The sequence below is a fragment of the Portunus trituberculatus genome, chromosome 42, assembly GCF_017591435.1.
Source record: "Portunus trituberculatus isolate SZX2019 chromosome 42, ASM1759143v1, whole genome shotgun sequence".
In the NCBI taxonomy this organism is placed as follows: domain Eukaryota; kingdom Metazoa; phylum Arthropoda; class Malacostraca; order Decapoda; family Portunidae; genus Portunus; species Portunus trituberculatus.
The window spans coordinates 31,731,475-31,749,335 of NC_059296.1; the positions used below are offsets into that span (position 1 = coordinate 31,731,475).

At 35.8% G+C, this 17,861-nt stretch overlaps 1 protein-coding gene and 1 long non-coding RNA gene across 7 annotated transcripts; one reads left to right on the top strand and one right to left on the bottom strand.

Annotated features, from left to right (window-relative positions):
- Positions 1-2,860: 2,860 nt before the first annotated feature.
- On the top strand, positions 2,861-6,785 carry LOC123517511. 6 transcript variants are annotated; one of them, XR_006678481.1, is made up of 3 exons: positions 2,861-2,981; positions 5,835-6,021; positions 6,421-6,785. It is a non-coding gene; the product is annotated as an uncharacterized LOC123517511 (long non-coding RNA). The 6 variants fall into 6 exon arrangements; XR_006678482.1 differs by having other exon boundaries at positions 2,954-3,000; XR_006678480.1 differs by lacking the exon at positions 2,861-2,981 and adding an exon at positions 3,431-3,562.
- A 10,324-nt stretch (positions 6,786-17,109) lies between these two features.
- LOC123517407 (uncharacterized histidine-rich protein DDB_G0274557-like) lies at positions 17,110-17,499 on the bottom strand. The gene has a single exon (XM_045277420.1). It carries the CDS (start codon positions 17,497-17,499, stop codon positions 17,110-17,112), a length of 390 nt encoding a protein of 129 aa, XP_045133355.1.
- Between the last annotated feature and the right edge of the window lie 362 nt (positions 17,500-17,861).

Below are 17,861 nucleotides of genomic sequence, written 5' to 3' on the forward strand. Positions count from 1 at the left end.
AAATGAGGATGCGTTAGACAGGGACAGGACATGGATGGTGGGTGGGGAGGAAATAGGAAGAACAAAGCAGTACAAGTATCTGGGTATTTGGCTGGATGAAAGAGGGTGTGAAAGGACCAAGCAGGAAAGAATAGCACGGACTAACCAATGGGTGGGGAGGCTAGGTAGTGTAGCACGGTGCAGGGCAAATAAGTATGAGATAGTTAGAGGACTATGGAAGGAAGTAGCTATCCCCAGCATTATGTATGGTTTAGAAACAACAGTGTGGACTAGGAAAGACCTGAATAGGCTAGAGGTGCTGCAGAACATGACAGGCAGGATAGCGTTAGGTTCCAACAGGTATGTGGCAGTGGAGGCGATCAGAGGAGATATGGGGTGGAGTACATTTAGGGAAAGGTTAGCTAAGGCAGTGTTGAGGTATAGGGTTAGAGCATGAAGAGCATTGGCAATAGTATTGAGGCGTCATGCCTGTGAGCCCACGTGCTTCATGATTAGTGTACCAAAATGTGAGACGTTGGTTTGGTTGCTTAAAGGATTATGTGTCTTCACACTTCACTAATGTGACATGTACTCACAATAATAAGAATAAGAATTATTATTATTATTATTATTATTATTATTATTGTTATTATTATTATTATTATTATTATTATTATTATTATTATTATTATTATTATGATATCAATAATAGTAATGGTAATAATGTTAACAATGATAATGATAACGATAATAACTATGACATATAATATATATATATATATATATATATATATATATATATATATATATATATATATATATATATATATATATATATATATATATATATATATATATATATATATATATATATATATATATATATATATATATATATATATATATATATATATATATATATATATATATATATATATATATATATATATATATATATATATATATATATATATATATATATATATATATATATATATATATATATATATATATATATATATATATATATATATATATATATATATATATATATATATATATATATATATATATATATATATATATATATATATATATATATATATATATATATATATATATATATATATATATATATATATATATATATATATATATATATATATATATATATATATATATATATATATATATATATATATATATATATATATATATATATATATATATATATATATATATATATATATATATATATATATATATATATATATATATATATATATATATATATATATATATATATATATATATATATATATATATATATATATATATATATATATATATATATATATATATATATATATATATATATATATATATATATATATATATATATATATATATATATATATATATATATATATATATATATATATATATATATATATATATATATATATATATATATATATATATATATATATATATATATATATATATATATATATATATATATATATATATATATATATATATATATATATATATATATATATATATATATATATATATATATATATATATATATATATATATATATATATATATATATATATATATATATATATATATATATATATATATATATATATATATATATATATATATATATATATATATATATATATATATATATATATATATATATATATATATATATATATATATATATATATATATATATATATATATATATATATATATATATATATATATATATATATATATATATATATATATATATATATATATATATATATATATATATATATATATATATATATATATATATATATATATATATATATATATATATATATATATATATATATATATATATATATATATATATATATATATATATATATATATATATATATATATATATATATATATATATATATATATATATATATATATATATATATATATATATATATATATATATATATATATATATATATATATATATATATATATATATATATATATATATATATATATATATATATATATATATATATATATATATATATATATATATATATATATATATATATATATATATATATATATATATATATATATATATATATATATATATATATATATATATATATATATATATATATATATATATATATATATATATATATATATATATATATATATATATATATATATATATATATATATATATATATATATATATATATATATATATATATATATATATATATATATATATATATATATATATATATATATATATATATATATATATATATATATATATATATATATATATATATATATATATATATATATATATATATATATATATATATATATATATATATATATATATATATATATATATATATATATATATATATATATATATATATATATATATATATATATATATATATATATATATATATATATATATATATATATATATATATATATATATATATATATATATATATATATATATATATATATATATATATATATATATATATATATATATATATATATATTTATAAATATATATAAATATATATATATATATATATATATATATATATATATATATATATAAATATATAAATATATATATATATATATATATATATATATATATATATATATATATATATATATATATATATATATATATATATATATATATATATATATATATATATATATATATATATATATATATATATATATATATATGGCGTGGGGTGCCACCGGTAACAATGGTTGTATTGAACGATGCTCACCGAGAGTGGTTAGTTAGTCATTAAGTGTGTGTACTGCAAACAAGTGAGGGAGGAGGAGGGGGGAGGGGGTAGTAGTAGGAGGAGGTGAAGCGGCAAATAGCGAGGCAGACGCGAACGAGTTGTGGTGTGGGCGTTGTCCAGGTGAGACGTGTGTGCGGTGGTAAGTGTGTGTGGCTGGCTGGTGCACTGCCTCCTCACCAGTTTGACTAACTTGTGAGGTGTTTGTGTGGTGGCCTGGTGTCAGTCCTCTCGTGGCGTTGTGTGTCGGGAAGGCATGTTAGACCCTGTACAGCGGTGACTGTGTGTGTGTGTGTGTGTGTGTTTGGTGAAGGACCCTTGCTTAGCTGTTTCTCAGGGAGTGTTTTGAAACTCCGTGGTGTGTTTTGGAGGACAGGAAGTGTTGGCTGACATTTCGTGGAAGTCTTTGTTTGTAGTGTTTCTTAACATTAGTTTTCTATTTGATAAAAGTTAATCGGCGTTGTTAGTTGCCATTCCGTATTGAAACCATGGCACGCGTTAGTGTTCTATTAATAAAGCTCCTCGTGGCATGTTTGTTGAGGGCGCCACCGCCACATGCTCACAACATCGTGGTGTAGGCGTGTCCACGACAGGGCTTGGGTGTGCATTGGTAGCAAGGCTGCAGGGTGTTTGTAGTGGCTTACGTCTCCCTGTGTGTCTCGGCCTCTCCTCACTGAGCGGTGGCGTAGATGAAGCGAACCTCGGTATTAAGAGCTGCGTGTGGGGTTGTTAGGGTTGTGGGGTGTTGTGTGAGGGAGTGGCTGGGTGGCGTGACGCTGCGTGTGGGGTTGTTAGGGTTGTGGTGGTGTTGTGTGAGGGAGTGGCTGGGTGGCGTGACACTTCAGCTACAGTTTCGTATGTGCTGTGAACCAGTGTACCATCAAATGTGCTGTGAAGCAGTGTACCATACAAGGTAAAGCGTCAAACAAGGGTTTTAGTGGTGAAACGTCACGGCACGCTTGGGGATAGAGCCATCACAGTCGTTCTGAAGTGGTAGTTATGTGAATGGAGGACTCGTTGTTGTATCATTGTTGTATATGAACTAGACGATAGGGAAGCTAGTGGTCCTGATGAGCTACATGCCAGAGTACTTAGGAGGTGTAGTCTTACAAATTTGCTCGATATCTTAGAATATATTACCAAGGAGTTAGATGATGGAAATAGCATAGATGTTATATATCTAGATTTTAGCAAGGCGTTTGATAAGGTACCGCATAGGAGGCTAGTGTACAAATTGAGACTACATGGGATAGGGGTAGGTTAGTTGATTGGATTAGTGAATGGCTTTCTGATAGGAAACAGAGTAGTATTAAATGGGGCAATGTCTGAGTGGAAGGAAGTGGTTAGTGGGGTACCCCAAGGATCAGTGCTAGGACCTCTTCTTTTCTTGGTGTACATTAACGATTTAGATATAGGAATTAGTAGCAAAGTATCAAAGTTTGCAGATGATACTAAGATAGCATGTGCAGTACAGGGTGAAAAGGACAATTACAGAATACAACGAGACCTGGACAGGCTGATAGCATGGGCAGACAGGTGGCAGATGGAGTTTAATTCTAAAAAGTGTCAAGTTATGCATTTAGGTAAAGACAACACAAACTTTAACTATGAGATGGAGGGATGTTGGCTAGAGGCAGTAGAGGAAGGAAAGGATTTAGGAGTAGTGATAGACAGGACTATGAAATTTTCAAAGCAATGTTTAGAAGCAAGAAATAGGGCAAATAGGATCCTGGGTTTTATAAATAGAAATGTTAGTTATAAAAGTAAGGAAGTGGTGCGTAGCTTATATAATTCCTATGTTAGGCCCCATTTAGAGTATTGCATACAGGCCTGGTCACCCCACTATAGGCAGGATATCAACATGTTAGAAGCAGTTCAGAGAAGAGCAACTAGGATGATACCAGCTTTGAAGCGCCTGGAGTATAGAGATAGATTAAAGGCATTAAACATGTTTTCATTTGAGAGGAGATGTATAAGAGGGGATATGATAGTTATTTAAAATGTTCTCAGATACAAACTACATAGATGTGAGATCTTTCTTTACCTTAGAGGAGGGAAGTAGAACTAGAAATCATGGCAGGAAGATTAGAAAGCAAGGCTGCAGGTTAGATAGAAGAAAATATTTCTTTAGTCATAGGGTGGTAGACTTCTGGAATGCATTGCCAGAGACGGTTGTAAATAGCACTAGTTTGACAATGTTTAAAAACAGATTAGATAAGCACTTAAATTTATTAGATTTATAATTATGTATAGCGCTGCATGATAGTTTTTATAAGAAATTTACTATAGTTAAACAAGACATGATCCCCATGTATGGGGATCACAGATTGTAGAGGAATTCGCTGCAGGACTTAATGGGCCAAATATTTAGAATTAGTATATAATGTATTGTGTACTTGTAAGTGTATCTTTAAGTACTGATGACGAGGTCGCTGTGCGACTGATACAGGATAACCTAGATGGGCCCTGGTGGCCCTTTATCCTATTATTTGTTATGTTATAGGTGTTACAGACGCTGCCCTGTTCATGACAACGACTGCGAGTATGTTGTGATAGGGAAGTGGAGTGGAAAGGACGGGAATGGTGGATATGTGGAATAAGTGGAGTATAAATGGACTAAGAGGTTGACGAGTGACGTGGGGGAGTGGTGTACAAGTTGTGTGGGGATGAGAATAGGTGGGGAGGACTAAAGGGAGCGTGAATGGATCGTGGCTCCAGGAGGCAGGCTGGGAACTGAATCAATGTGATAAAATGGAGGAGAGAGACTTGAGAGGGTGTGGTGCGAGTGTTTGTGACGGTTAGGACAGCATGGATAAGAGTGGAGAAGACGTGTAAGGAGTGGTGGTGGTGGTGGAACTGTGTGGAGACGAGTGAAAGGCTGTGGGCAGTGGAGGAGTTTTAAGACAATGTGACGTGTTAGACGAAATAATTAGTGAACAAGATAATGCTGTTTTGTTCCATATTTGTCCATTACAGGCGTTGACGATCCAAAGGCCTGACTCCACAGCGGTAATGCGTCCCCTCTACTATCAAGGAGAGACTCTACCTTGCACTACACCTTCACTGACAACGCCCACGATCAAAACCTCTGCCTCACCACTACCGCAACATCAGAGGACTGTCTTGCATCGCGCCCAGACACTACGTAGATTTCACTAACCAGGTGGATGATTGTGTGGCAAGATTGGTTGTGTGGATGTGGAAGGATCGGGTGTGGGGGGTGTGAGAATGAAGGGATGCGAGTGTTTGTGTGGATGTGGGAGGATCGGGTGTGGGGGGAAGTTTTGAGGGTGTAACGTGGTGTGGCTTACCTAGACTGGCGTGGGAGGTGTGAGAATGAAGGGATGCGAGTGTTATGACATTAATGGGCCGGGATGCTAGATGTACGTAGACACTGGAGAGTGGAGACGCAGGGAGAAGGGTGTAAGCGAGTGTAAGTGTTAACGAGAGAGGGGGGCGAGTGAGAGGCTGATTGAGGCAGTGAAGTGTGTATTGTAGGACAGTGTGGCGTGGTACATGTGCAGATAATCTATTCATTTGTTAATTTGTTTGTCCATTACAGGAATTGGCGATCCAAGGCCTGAGTGTAGCGATCAAGGGACTCCACCACCACTGCCGCCGTCCAGCGAGATTCGGCTCCACATCTCGCACCTTCCGCCGCCGTCCCAACACCACCACCACCACCATCAAGGATTATGCACGGCACCTTGACCCTGCGCGGCCATCACCTACTGTGGGTGTCGGTGGCCAGGGTGGGGGAGGAGTTGCGGGCAGCGTGACAGTCAGTCTTCCCTCATTCACTGTGGTACTGTGGGTGGTGTGGTGTGGTGCCATTACTCCATTGTAATAAACTGTCTTCACTGCCTCATTGTGGTGTTCTCACTGTACTAAGAGCTGTTGTCAATAAATAATAAATTGTGTAGAAATCTTTTTGTTTTGGTAAATTTGCTTTCCTGGGAATATTTGTGCATGGGTGGTTTGTGAGTCGCCTCAAGCTGGCTGAGGTCACTGTCTCACCAATATTGCCGCCATTAACCTCCCACTCTCTTAACAATAACATGGCAGAAATAAAAACACACTAATTAATTTAAAGCTTTTTATTTATCATGAGCAATACAAAAACAATTGGAGAAAGGATGAACTATGAACAAAATGACTCCCTTATCATGAGGGATAAAATTGAATAGCAACGTAAATTAAGAAAAAAACTGGAAAATCCTCAGAGAAAAAAAAAATGGTCCAAAATACTGCACTACTGACCAAAAATTAGGAAAAATTAGTAAAAAACTGGCCAAAAAAAACAAATGGCCCCTAAAAACAGGAAAAGTTAAAAAACTGGCCAAAAAACCCAAAAATGACCCCTAAAAACTGTACTAAGTCGAAAATACTCGAGAGTGTCTCCGGAGACAAGGCAGATGCATACTGGAGCTAAAATTAAATGCAAAAGTCTCCCTACACTTTTATTCAACATTTCTTGACATTATTAGTACATTGCCTGCAAAACTCTACAAATATTTTCAACAATGAATACAGTAAAAATATGAAAGATTACAGAAAATACTCTACACAAATTTCAACTTAATACATTTAGTAAAAAAAATTAATAAACAATGAATAAACAGTAAAAATATGAAAAATTACAGCAAAAACTCTACACAAATTTTCAAACATTAAAAAAAGTCAACAATTATCAACTTAATACAAAATAGACATTTACAACATTTACAACAATTTACAAGAGAGACAGAGAGAAAAACAATGAAATAATAATAATTTACATGAAAACAATACATTTTAAACACACACACACACACACGCCCGGTAGCTCAGTGGTCACAAGCCAGAGGATCGGGGTTCGATTCCCCGGCCGGGTGGAGACATTTGGGTGTCTCCTTTCACGTGTAGCCCCTGTTCACCTAGCAGTGAGTAGGTACGGGATGTAAATCACAATTTTCACCCCAACATGACTTTGTGAAGCTGTACAAAATCACCAAATAGTCACCACAAGGAATAGGGAAATGTGTCATAGTACTGAAGGGGTTAAGACACCATTCATTACCATTCATTGAAGCAATCTACATAGTAAGATACACTCTTGATACACCCCTGACACACTGACACACTCTCACCTCACTCACAAACTCCTAAAAACTCTACATTACCTTTAATAAATAAGAAAAAAGTGATTATCTCGCACTCTCACACACACACACTCAGCTTTCATGACAAAAATATGCTATTTCTGCAAAGCTTCCTTACAACACCATTAACCCCTTCAGTAGGGTGACACATTGCCATATATCCCTTGTGGTGACTATTTGGTGATTTTTACTGCTTCACAAACTCATGTGGGGGATTAAAAGAGTGAAGACTGTGGCCATTAATCTTGTGACCTCCATACACCCTTCCTAATGTCAATATAATGGTCTTATTGTAGCAAAACTGTCTTAAAATACCCTGAACACACACCAAACTGTCTTAAAATGGTATCAAAACACACCAAACTATCTTAAACTGCCTTAAAAACATGCCAAACTGTCTTAAAACGGTCTCAAAGCACACAAAACTGCCTCAAACTGCCCTCAAAACATGCCAAACTGTCTTAAACTGCCCTCAAAACATGCCAAACTGCCTTATAATGCCCTCAAAACATATCAAACTGTCTTAAACTGCCCTCAAAACATGCCAAACTGTCTTATAATGCCCTCAAAACATATCAAATCGTCTTAAAATTCCTAAAACCATGTCTCCATATTCCGTTTGGTTACTATTTGGTGATTTTCTAAAACTTCACAAACTCATGTGGGGGATTGAAATATTGAACACTGTGGCCATTATTCTTGTGACCTCCATAGACCCTTGTTAATGTCATTGAAATGGTCTAATGGTACACAAATCTCAGGTAAAATGTCTCCCAGTACTAAAGGGTTAATATAGTGAAGACTGTGGCCATTAATCTTCTGACCTCCATAGACCCTTGCTGATGTCAATAAAATGGTTTAATGGTACACAAATCTCAAGGTAAAAATGTGTCCCAGTACTGAAGGGTTAAGGACCATTGATAGAAGCAATCTACATAGTAAGATACACTCTTCATACACCCCTGACCTTCATTACTGGGACACAGTTTTACCTTGAGATTTTGTACCATTAGACCATTTTATTGACATTACCAAGGGTCTATGGAGGTGACAAGATTAATGGCCACAATCTTCACTATTTTAACCCCTTCAGTACTGGGACACATTTTTAGCTTGAGATTTGTGTACCATTAGACTATTTTATGGACACTTGAAATTGTCTATAAAAGGCAGAAGATTAATGGCCACAATCTTCACTATTTTAACTCCATCAGTACTGGGACACATTTTCACCTCGAGATTTGTGTACCATTAGACCATTAGGAAAGGTCTATGGAAGTCACAAGATTAATAGCCACAGTCTTCACCATTTTAACCCCTTCAGTACTGGGACACATTTTCACCTTGAGATTTATGTACCATTAGACCATTTTATTAACATTAGCAAGGGTCTATAGAGGTGACAGGATTAATGGCCACAGTCTTCACTATTTTAACCCCTTCAGTACTAAGACACATTTTTACCTTGAGTTTTGTGTATCATTAGACAATTTTATTGACATTAGCAAGGGTCCATGGAGGTCACAAGATTAATGGCCATAGTGGCATAGTCTTCACCATTTTAACCCCTTCAGTACTGGGACACATTTCTACCTAGAGATTTGTGTACCATTTGACCATTTTATTGACATTAGGAAGGATGTATAGATGTCAGAAGAATAATGGCCATAGTCTTCACTGTTTTAATCCCCACACAAGTTTGTGGAGGTGTATAAAATCACTAAACAGTCACCACAAGGAATATGGAAATGCATCAAGGCACTCAAGGGTTTAAGTGTGTTTCTTATGGTTCTAGAGGCAGAATGACAAGACTTCTACAATACTAACTGGAGAAACACTCTTGAAACACCACCAGTCATCTCTGCGGCCTTGGAAAACTGTCATGGTGGAGAATAAAGCATTTTTAAGTGTGTTTTTATGGTTCCAGAGGCAGTGGCAACATTTCTATATTATAACTGGAGAAACATTCTTGAAAACCCTGCTAGTAACCTGTGGCCCTCTGAGCTCAGTAAGTGAATGAGTGAGTGAGTGCTGAGTGAATCTCTTAACAAGCACACTGCATCTTTGCCCAGAGAATCCAACACTTGCTTCACAAACTCATGTGGGGGATTAAAATAGTAAAGATTGTGCCCATTAATCTTGTCACCTCCATACACCCTTTCTAATGTCAATAAAATGGTATTATCACAGCCAAACTTTCTTCAAATGCCATCAAAAACATGCCAAATAGTCTAAAAATATCATAAAAACATACCAAATTGTCTTAAAATGCCCTGAAAAACATGCCAAACTCTTAAAATACCATAAAGACATGCCAAACTGTCTTAAAATGCCCTGAAAAACATGTCCTTAAAATGTCCTTAAAAAAAAAAACATTCCAAACTGCTAATCTATCCTAACTGTTCTTCATGGCTCCAGGTGTTGTCTTGTACTCTGGGTGTTGCTTGCATTTTCTTCTTCCGAGATCTTATTCAGCATGGTCTTAATCTTCTCTTCCTCCTTAATTTTTCTCTCCTGCCAGTTTCTTATATTATCTTCCTTTAATCCACTCACTACCAGACACTTTTTCTTTCTGCAATGTTTCTCACCATTGTCTCCTCTTGCTGTAAAACTTTAACAATCACCCGTTGGGCCAACTCACTCTTTTCTTTTTCTTGTTGTTTTAATTATTTCTCTAAAACTGTTATGCGCTTCTTCATTGTTTTTTTTTTTTTTTTTTTTTTTTTTTTTTCATCTCCTCCAGCCTAGTGTCTCTGTTTACTTTTCCTCTCCTTCTTTAGTTTTCTTTCCATCTTGGTTATTTGTGTCAGCAGGAGCGCATTTTCCTGGTAAGCATTATGACTTCCCTACAGAAGGCCTCATTTTCTTAGGACTCTATCCAACTTTTCCTCTATTACTACTATTGTTACAATTGTTTTTTCCATATTCTCAATTCTTCTGTCCAAACTCACCTCTCTCAGTCCTGGGGAATCCAAAAAACCCACAAATGAATCCCTTCTCACTTCCGCCATGTTTACGTGTGTGTGTGTGTGTGTGTGCGCGTGTGTATTTTTTTTTTATGGCCGGTTTTGTATTTTTTATGATGACAATAATGTATGAATAAAAAATGAAAGAAGGAAGTTTTTTTTTTCTGAGGAAGGGAGAAGTTTTTGGTATACGTACTTTGTGATGCCATGTGGTTTCTCTCTCTCTCTCTCTCTCTCTCTCTCTCTCTCTCTCTCTCTCTCTGTATTGTATTTACTAAGCACACACACACACACTACAGTTCTTCTGACCTCCATAGACCCTGCTAATGTCAATAAAATGGTCTAATGGTGCACAAATCTCAAGGTAAAAGCGAGTCCCAGTACTGAAGGGGTTAATAGTTTTTGCTCCACGCCAAAACTCTTATGAAAGGGCTTTTAATTCATTCCAGTTTGATATTTGTTATTTCGTGTATGTGTGTGTGTGTTTGTGTGATGACAGCATGCTTGTCCGCCCCGAAAGGACACGGGCGGGCGTACACAGGGAAAGAATTAAAAGTTTCTCTTGTTTCTTATCTGCATGATGTAAAAATATTGTTAGTTTCTGACTTGAACCGTAAAGAACCCTTGAAAACTCACAGAAATTATTAGTTTGATATTTACAGTCTGTGTACTCTAAAATGGCTCCTCCTGGACTTCAAACAGTATCTCATTCATAAGGTCAATGATTTGATGTCAAATCTTTCAAACACATACACCCAGGAGCCTATACTACTACTGGTACTACTACTACTACTACTATACATTTTCATCTACTACTACTACTTTATTCTACCACCACTGATGCACCACTATTACTCTTACTACTACCACTATTACAACTACTAATACCTCTACCACTACTACTTTTCTCAAACCTTTGCTCACAACTCCACCTTGAACAATTCTGGGCTTGTCCCTCCCTTTCCTCCTTCCTCTGACTATTTCATGTCTACAATCAAAATTCTTCATAATGATGTTTTCCATGCCCTTGCTGGCCTAAACCCTCAGAAGGCTTATGGACCTGATGGGGTCCCTCCTATTGTTCTCAAAAACTGTGCTTCTGTGCTTGCACCTTCCCTGGCCAAACTCTTCCAACTTTGTCTATCGACTTGTACCTTTCCTTCCTGCTGGAAGTTCGCCTACATTCAGCCTGTTCCTAAAAGGGTGACCGTTCTAACCCCTCAAACTACCGTCCTATAGCTTTAATCTCTTGCTTGTCTAAAGTTTTTAATCTATCCTGAATAGGAAGATTCTCAAACATCTGTCACTTCACAATCTTCTGTCTGATCGCCAGTATGGCTTCCGTCAAGGTCGCTCTACTGGTGATCTTCTGGCTTTCCTTACTGAGTCTTGGTCATCCTCTTTTAGAGATTTCGGTGAAACTTTTGCTGTTGCGTTAGACATATCAAAAGCTTTTGATAGAGTCTGGCATAAAGCTTTGATTTCAAAACTGCCCTCCTACGGCTTCTATCCTTCTCTCTGCAACTTTATCTCAAGTTTCCTTTCCAACCGCTCTATTGCTGCTGTGGTAGACGGCTACTGTTCTTCTAAACCTATTAATAGTGGTGTTCCTCAGGGTTCTGTCCTGTCACCCACTCTTTTCTATTATTCATTAATGACCTTAACCAAACTTCTTGCCCTATCCACTCCTACGCTGATGATACCACCCTACATCTTTCCACGTTCTTTCAGAGACGTCCAACCCTTCAGGAAATCAACAGATCACGCGGGGGCGCCACGGAACGCCTGACTTCCGATCTTTCTAAGATTTCCGATTGGGGCAGAAAAATCTAGTAGTTTTCAATGCCTCAAAACTCAATTCCTCCATCTATCAACTCGACACAACCTTCCAGACAACTATCCCCTCTTCTTCAATGACACTCAACTGTCTCCCTCTTCCACAATGAATATCCTCGGTCTGTCCTTTGCTCATAATCTTAACTGGAAACTTCACATCTCATCTCTTGCTAAAACAGCTTCTATGAAATTAGGTGTTCTGAGGCGTCTCCGACAGTTTTTCTCAATCCTCCAACTGCTTAGTCTGTATAAGGGCCTTATCCGTCCCTGTATGGAGTACTCTTCGCATGTTTGAGGGGTTCCAGTCACACAGCTTTGCTTGATAGGGTGGAATCGAAAGCTCTTCGTCTCATCAACTCTCCTCCTCTGACTAACTGTCTTCAGTTTCTTTCTCACCGCCGAAATGTTGCATCCCTTTCTATATCTTATCGCTATTTTCATGGTAACTGTTCTATTGATCTTACTAACTGCATGCCTCCCCTCCTCCTGCGGCCACGCTGCACAAGGCTTTCTTCTTCCTCTCATCCCTATTCTGTCCAACTCTCTAATGCAAGAGTTAACCAGTACGCTCAATCATTCATCCCTTTCACTGGTAAACTCTGGAACTCCCTCCCTGCATCTGTATTTCCGAATTCCTACAATTTGTCTTCTTTTAAGAGGGCGGTATCGAGGCATTTGCTCCCCTAATTCTGGCTGACGGTTTTGGCACTTTTTGAACTCTTTGGAGCCAGCGCTCAAGTGGGCCTTTTTCTAACTTTTTTTTTTTTTTGCCCTTGGCTGGCCCTCTTCCCTATGTAAAAAATAAAAGAAAAAAATACTACTACTACTACTACTACTACTATACCATTACCACCACAACTACTACTACTACTACCACTACTACTACTACTACAGTACATACTACTACTACTACTACTACTATTACTACTACTACTACTACTGCTACTACTACCACTATTACAACTACTAATAATTCCACCACCACCACCACTGCTACCACCACCACTATTACTATTACTACTACTACCACTACTACCACCATGGATACCACAACTATTACTCTCTCTACTACTACTACTATAAATGGATAAATCTCTCTCTCTCTCTCTCTCTCTCTCTCTCTCTCTCTCTCTCTCTCTCTCTCCTCTCTCTCTCTCTCTCTCTTCTCTCCTCTCTCTCTCTCTCAATATCATCATTATCATTGTACTGTACGGTCTGTACCACCCAACCTTCCTCCTCCTCCTCCTGAAATCTTCCAAGAAATGCCTACTATATATAATTCGAACGCACACACACACACACACACACGTGAACATAGGCTCTCCCGCGTGTGTGTGTGTGTGTATAATTCACACCACGGTCGCCTGCTGGTCACCCAGCCAGTCTTCCCCATTACGGAGCGAGCTCAGAGCTCATAGACTGATCTTCGGGTAGGACTGAGACCACAACACACTCACACACCGGGAAAGAGAGGCCACAACCCCTTGAGTTACATCTGCACCTATTTACTGCTAGGTGAACAGGGTCCACACATTAATAGGCTTGCCCATTTGCCTCGCCGCTGACTCGAACCCGGTCCTCTCGTATTGTGTGTGTGTAGTAGTAGTAGTAGTAGTAGAGAGAGAGAGAGAGAGACCATAATGTTATGGTATTGGAGTCTAACCATAGCCTGCAGAGGAGAGTATTGGTAGGATAGAACCAAGAGGTAAAGGGAGGGAAAGGAAAGGGAAGAGGTGGTGGAACAAAGAGAAAGACAAGGCGAGGAAGGAAAGAAGGCAACTGAATAGGAGATGTAGGAGCCTTAGAAGGTACAGACAGAACAGTGAGGTAGAGAGAATAGAGTATGATAGAATGTGGGAAGAGTATAGGAGTAAGCAGCAAGAGGTGAAAGCATTAATCAGGAGGGCCAGAGGGAATGAGGAGAGGAAAATTATTGAGGAACTTAGGAGAAAGGGTGAAGGAGGTAGGGAATGGTATAAATTTTAAGAGGAGAGGAAGGTAATAAAGTAGACCATGTAGAAGAGTTAGTAGTGAATGGAAGGAGAATTAAGGAAAGGGAGGAAATGATTAGAGAGATAGAAGAGTACTGGAAAGCTATCGGAGGAGTGAATGAGCCAGCTAGGAACTTAGGAAACATCACCCTAGGTAGGAAAATAGAGGAAGGAATGAATGAAGAGATCAGTATGGATGAGATTGAAAGGTATGTAAAGAAATTAAAGAGAGGTAAGGCTCCGGGTATCGATGGGATTCTGAATGAATTTTACAGAGAGGGTGGTCGAGGAGTGATTGAGGGGCTGCATGAGTTGTTTGGAAGGATTTGGAGGATGAAAGAGTGCCTGCAACCTGGAATGAAAGTAGAGTGACACTTGTACATAAAGGAGGTAGTAAAAGTAGGAAGGAAATTAGGAACTATAGACCAATAGCAGTGTGTGATTCAGTGTGTAAGATATTCTGTGGTGTGTTTGAGCATGATGAGCATTGGCAATAGTATTGAGGCGTCATGCCTGTGAGCCCACGTGCTTCATCATTAGTGCACCAAAATGTGAGACGTTGGTTTGGCTGCTTAAAGGATTATGTGTCTTCACACCTCACTAATGTGACATGTACTCACAATAATAATAAGATTGTGATTATTATTATTATTATTATTATTATTATTATTATTATTATTATGATATCAATAATAGTAATGGTAATAATGTTAACAATAATAATGATAACGATAATAACTATGACAATAATATATATATATATATATATATATATATATATATATATATATATATATATATATATATATATATATATATATATATATATATATATATATATATATATATATATATATAAATATATATAGATATATAAAATATATAAATTATATATATATATATATATATATATATATATATATATATATATATATATATATATATATATATATATAAATATATGAATATATGTAAATATATATATATATATATATATATATATATATATATATATATATATATATATATATATATATATATATATATATATATATATATATATATATATATATATATATATATATATATATATATATATACATATATATATATATATATATATATATATATATATATATATATATATATATATATATATATATAAACATATATATATATATATATATATATATATATATATATATATATATATATATATATATATATATATATATATATATATATATATATATATATATATATATAAGTGAGGGTAAACATATATATATATATATATATATATATATATATATATATATATATATATTTATAAATATATATGTATAAAATATAAATATATATATATATATATATATATATATATATATATATATATATATATATATAAATATATATATATATATATATATATATATATATATATATATATATATATATATATATATATATATATATATATATATATATATATATATATATATATATATATATATATATGGCGTGGGTGCCACCGGTAACAATGGTTGTATTGAACGATGCTCACCGAGAGTGGTTAGTTAGTCATTAAGTGTGTGTACTGCAAACAAGTGAGGGAGGAGGAGGGGGGAGGGGGTAGTAGTAGGAGGAGGTGAAGCGGCAAATAGCGAGGCACACGCGAACGAGTTGTGGTGTGGGCGTTGTCCAGGTGAGACGTGTGTGCGGTGGTAAGTGTGTGTTGCTGGTGCACTGCCTCCTCACCAGTTTGACTAACTTGTAAGGTGTTTGTGTGGTGGCCTGGTGTCAGTCCTCTCGTGGCGTTGTGTGTCAGGAAGGCATGTTAGACCCTGTACAGCGGTGACTGTGTGTGTGTGTGTGTTTGGTGACAGGACCCTTGCTTATTTGTCTATTTTCTCAGGGAGTGTTTCTGAAATTCCGCTGGTGTGTTTTGGAGGACAGTTGAAGTGTTGCCCGACATTTTCCCCAAAAGTGGAAGTTTTGGCTTGTAGTGTACTACTTACCACTACTCACCTTTCTCATTTGCAATAAAGTTAATCGCATGCTGTTAGTTGCCATTCCGTATTGATAACCATGGCACGCGTTAGTGTTCTAATTAATAAAGCTCCTCGTTGTTGTATAAGTTGTTGTTGAGATTGCGCCACATGCTCACAACATCGTGGTGTAGGCGTGTCCACGACAGGGCTTTGGTGTGCATTGGCAGCAAGGCAGCAGGGCGTTTGTAGTGGCTTACGTCTCTCTCAGTGTGTCTCGGCCTCTCCTCACCTGATGCGGTGGCGTAGAGTGAAGCGAACCTCGGTCATTAAGAGCTGCGTGTGGGGTTGTTAGGGTTGTGGTGTTGCATTGTGTGAGGGTGGCTGGGTGGCGTGCTGCGTGTGGGGTTGTTAGGGTTGTGGTGGTGTTGCATTGTGTGAGGAGTGGCTGGGTGGCGTGACGCTGCGTGTGGGGTTCTTATGGTTTTGGTGGTGGTGTGTGAGGGAGTGGCTGGGTGGCGTGACGCTGCGTGTGGGGTTGTTAGGGTTGTGGGGTGTTGTGTGAGGGAGTGGCTGGGTGGCGTGACGCTGCGTGTGGGGTTCTTATGGTTGTGGTGGTGTTGTGTGAGGAAGTGGCTGGGTGGCGTGACGCTGCGTGTGGGGTTATTAGGGTTGTGGTGGTGTTGTGTGCATGGCTGGCGTGACACTTGCTGTTTCATGTGCTGTGAACCAGTGTACCATCAAATGTGCTGTGAAGCAGTGTACCATACAATGTAAAGCGTCAAACAAGGGTTTTAGTGGTGAAACGTCACGGCACGCTTGGGGATAGAGCCATCACAGTCGTTCTGAAGTGGTAGTTATGTGAATGGAGGACTCGTTGTTGTATCATTGTTGTATATGAACTAGACGATAGGAAAGCTAGTGGTCCTGATGAGCTACATGCCAGAGTACTTAGGGAGGGTGTAGACAGTATTTCTGAAGCACTTAAGTTAATCTTTGAAAGATCACTTAGGTTTGCTGAGATACCACAGGACTGGAAGTTAGCTAATGTTACTCCAATATTTAAAAAAGGTAGGAAGGA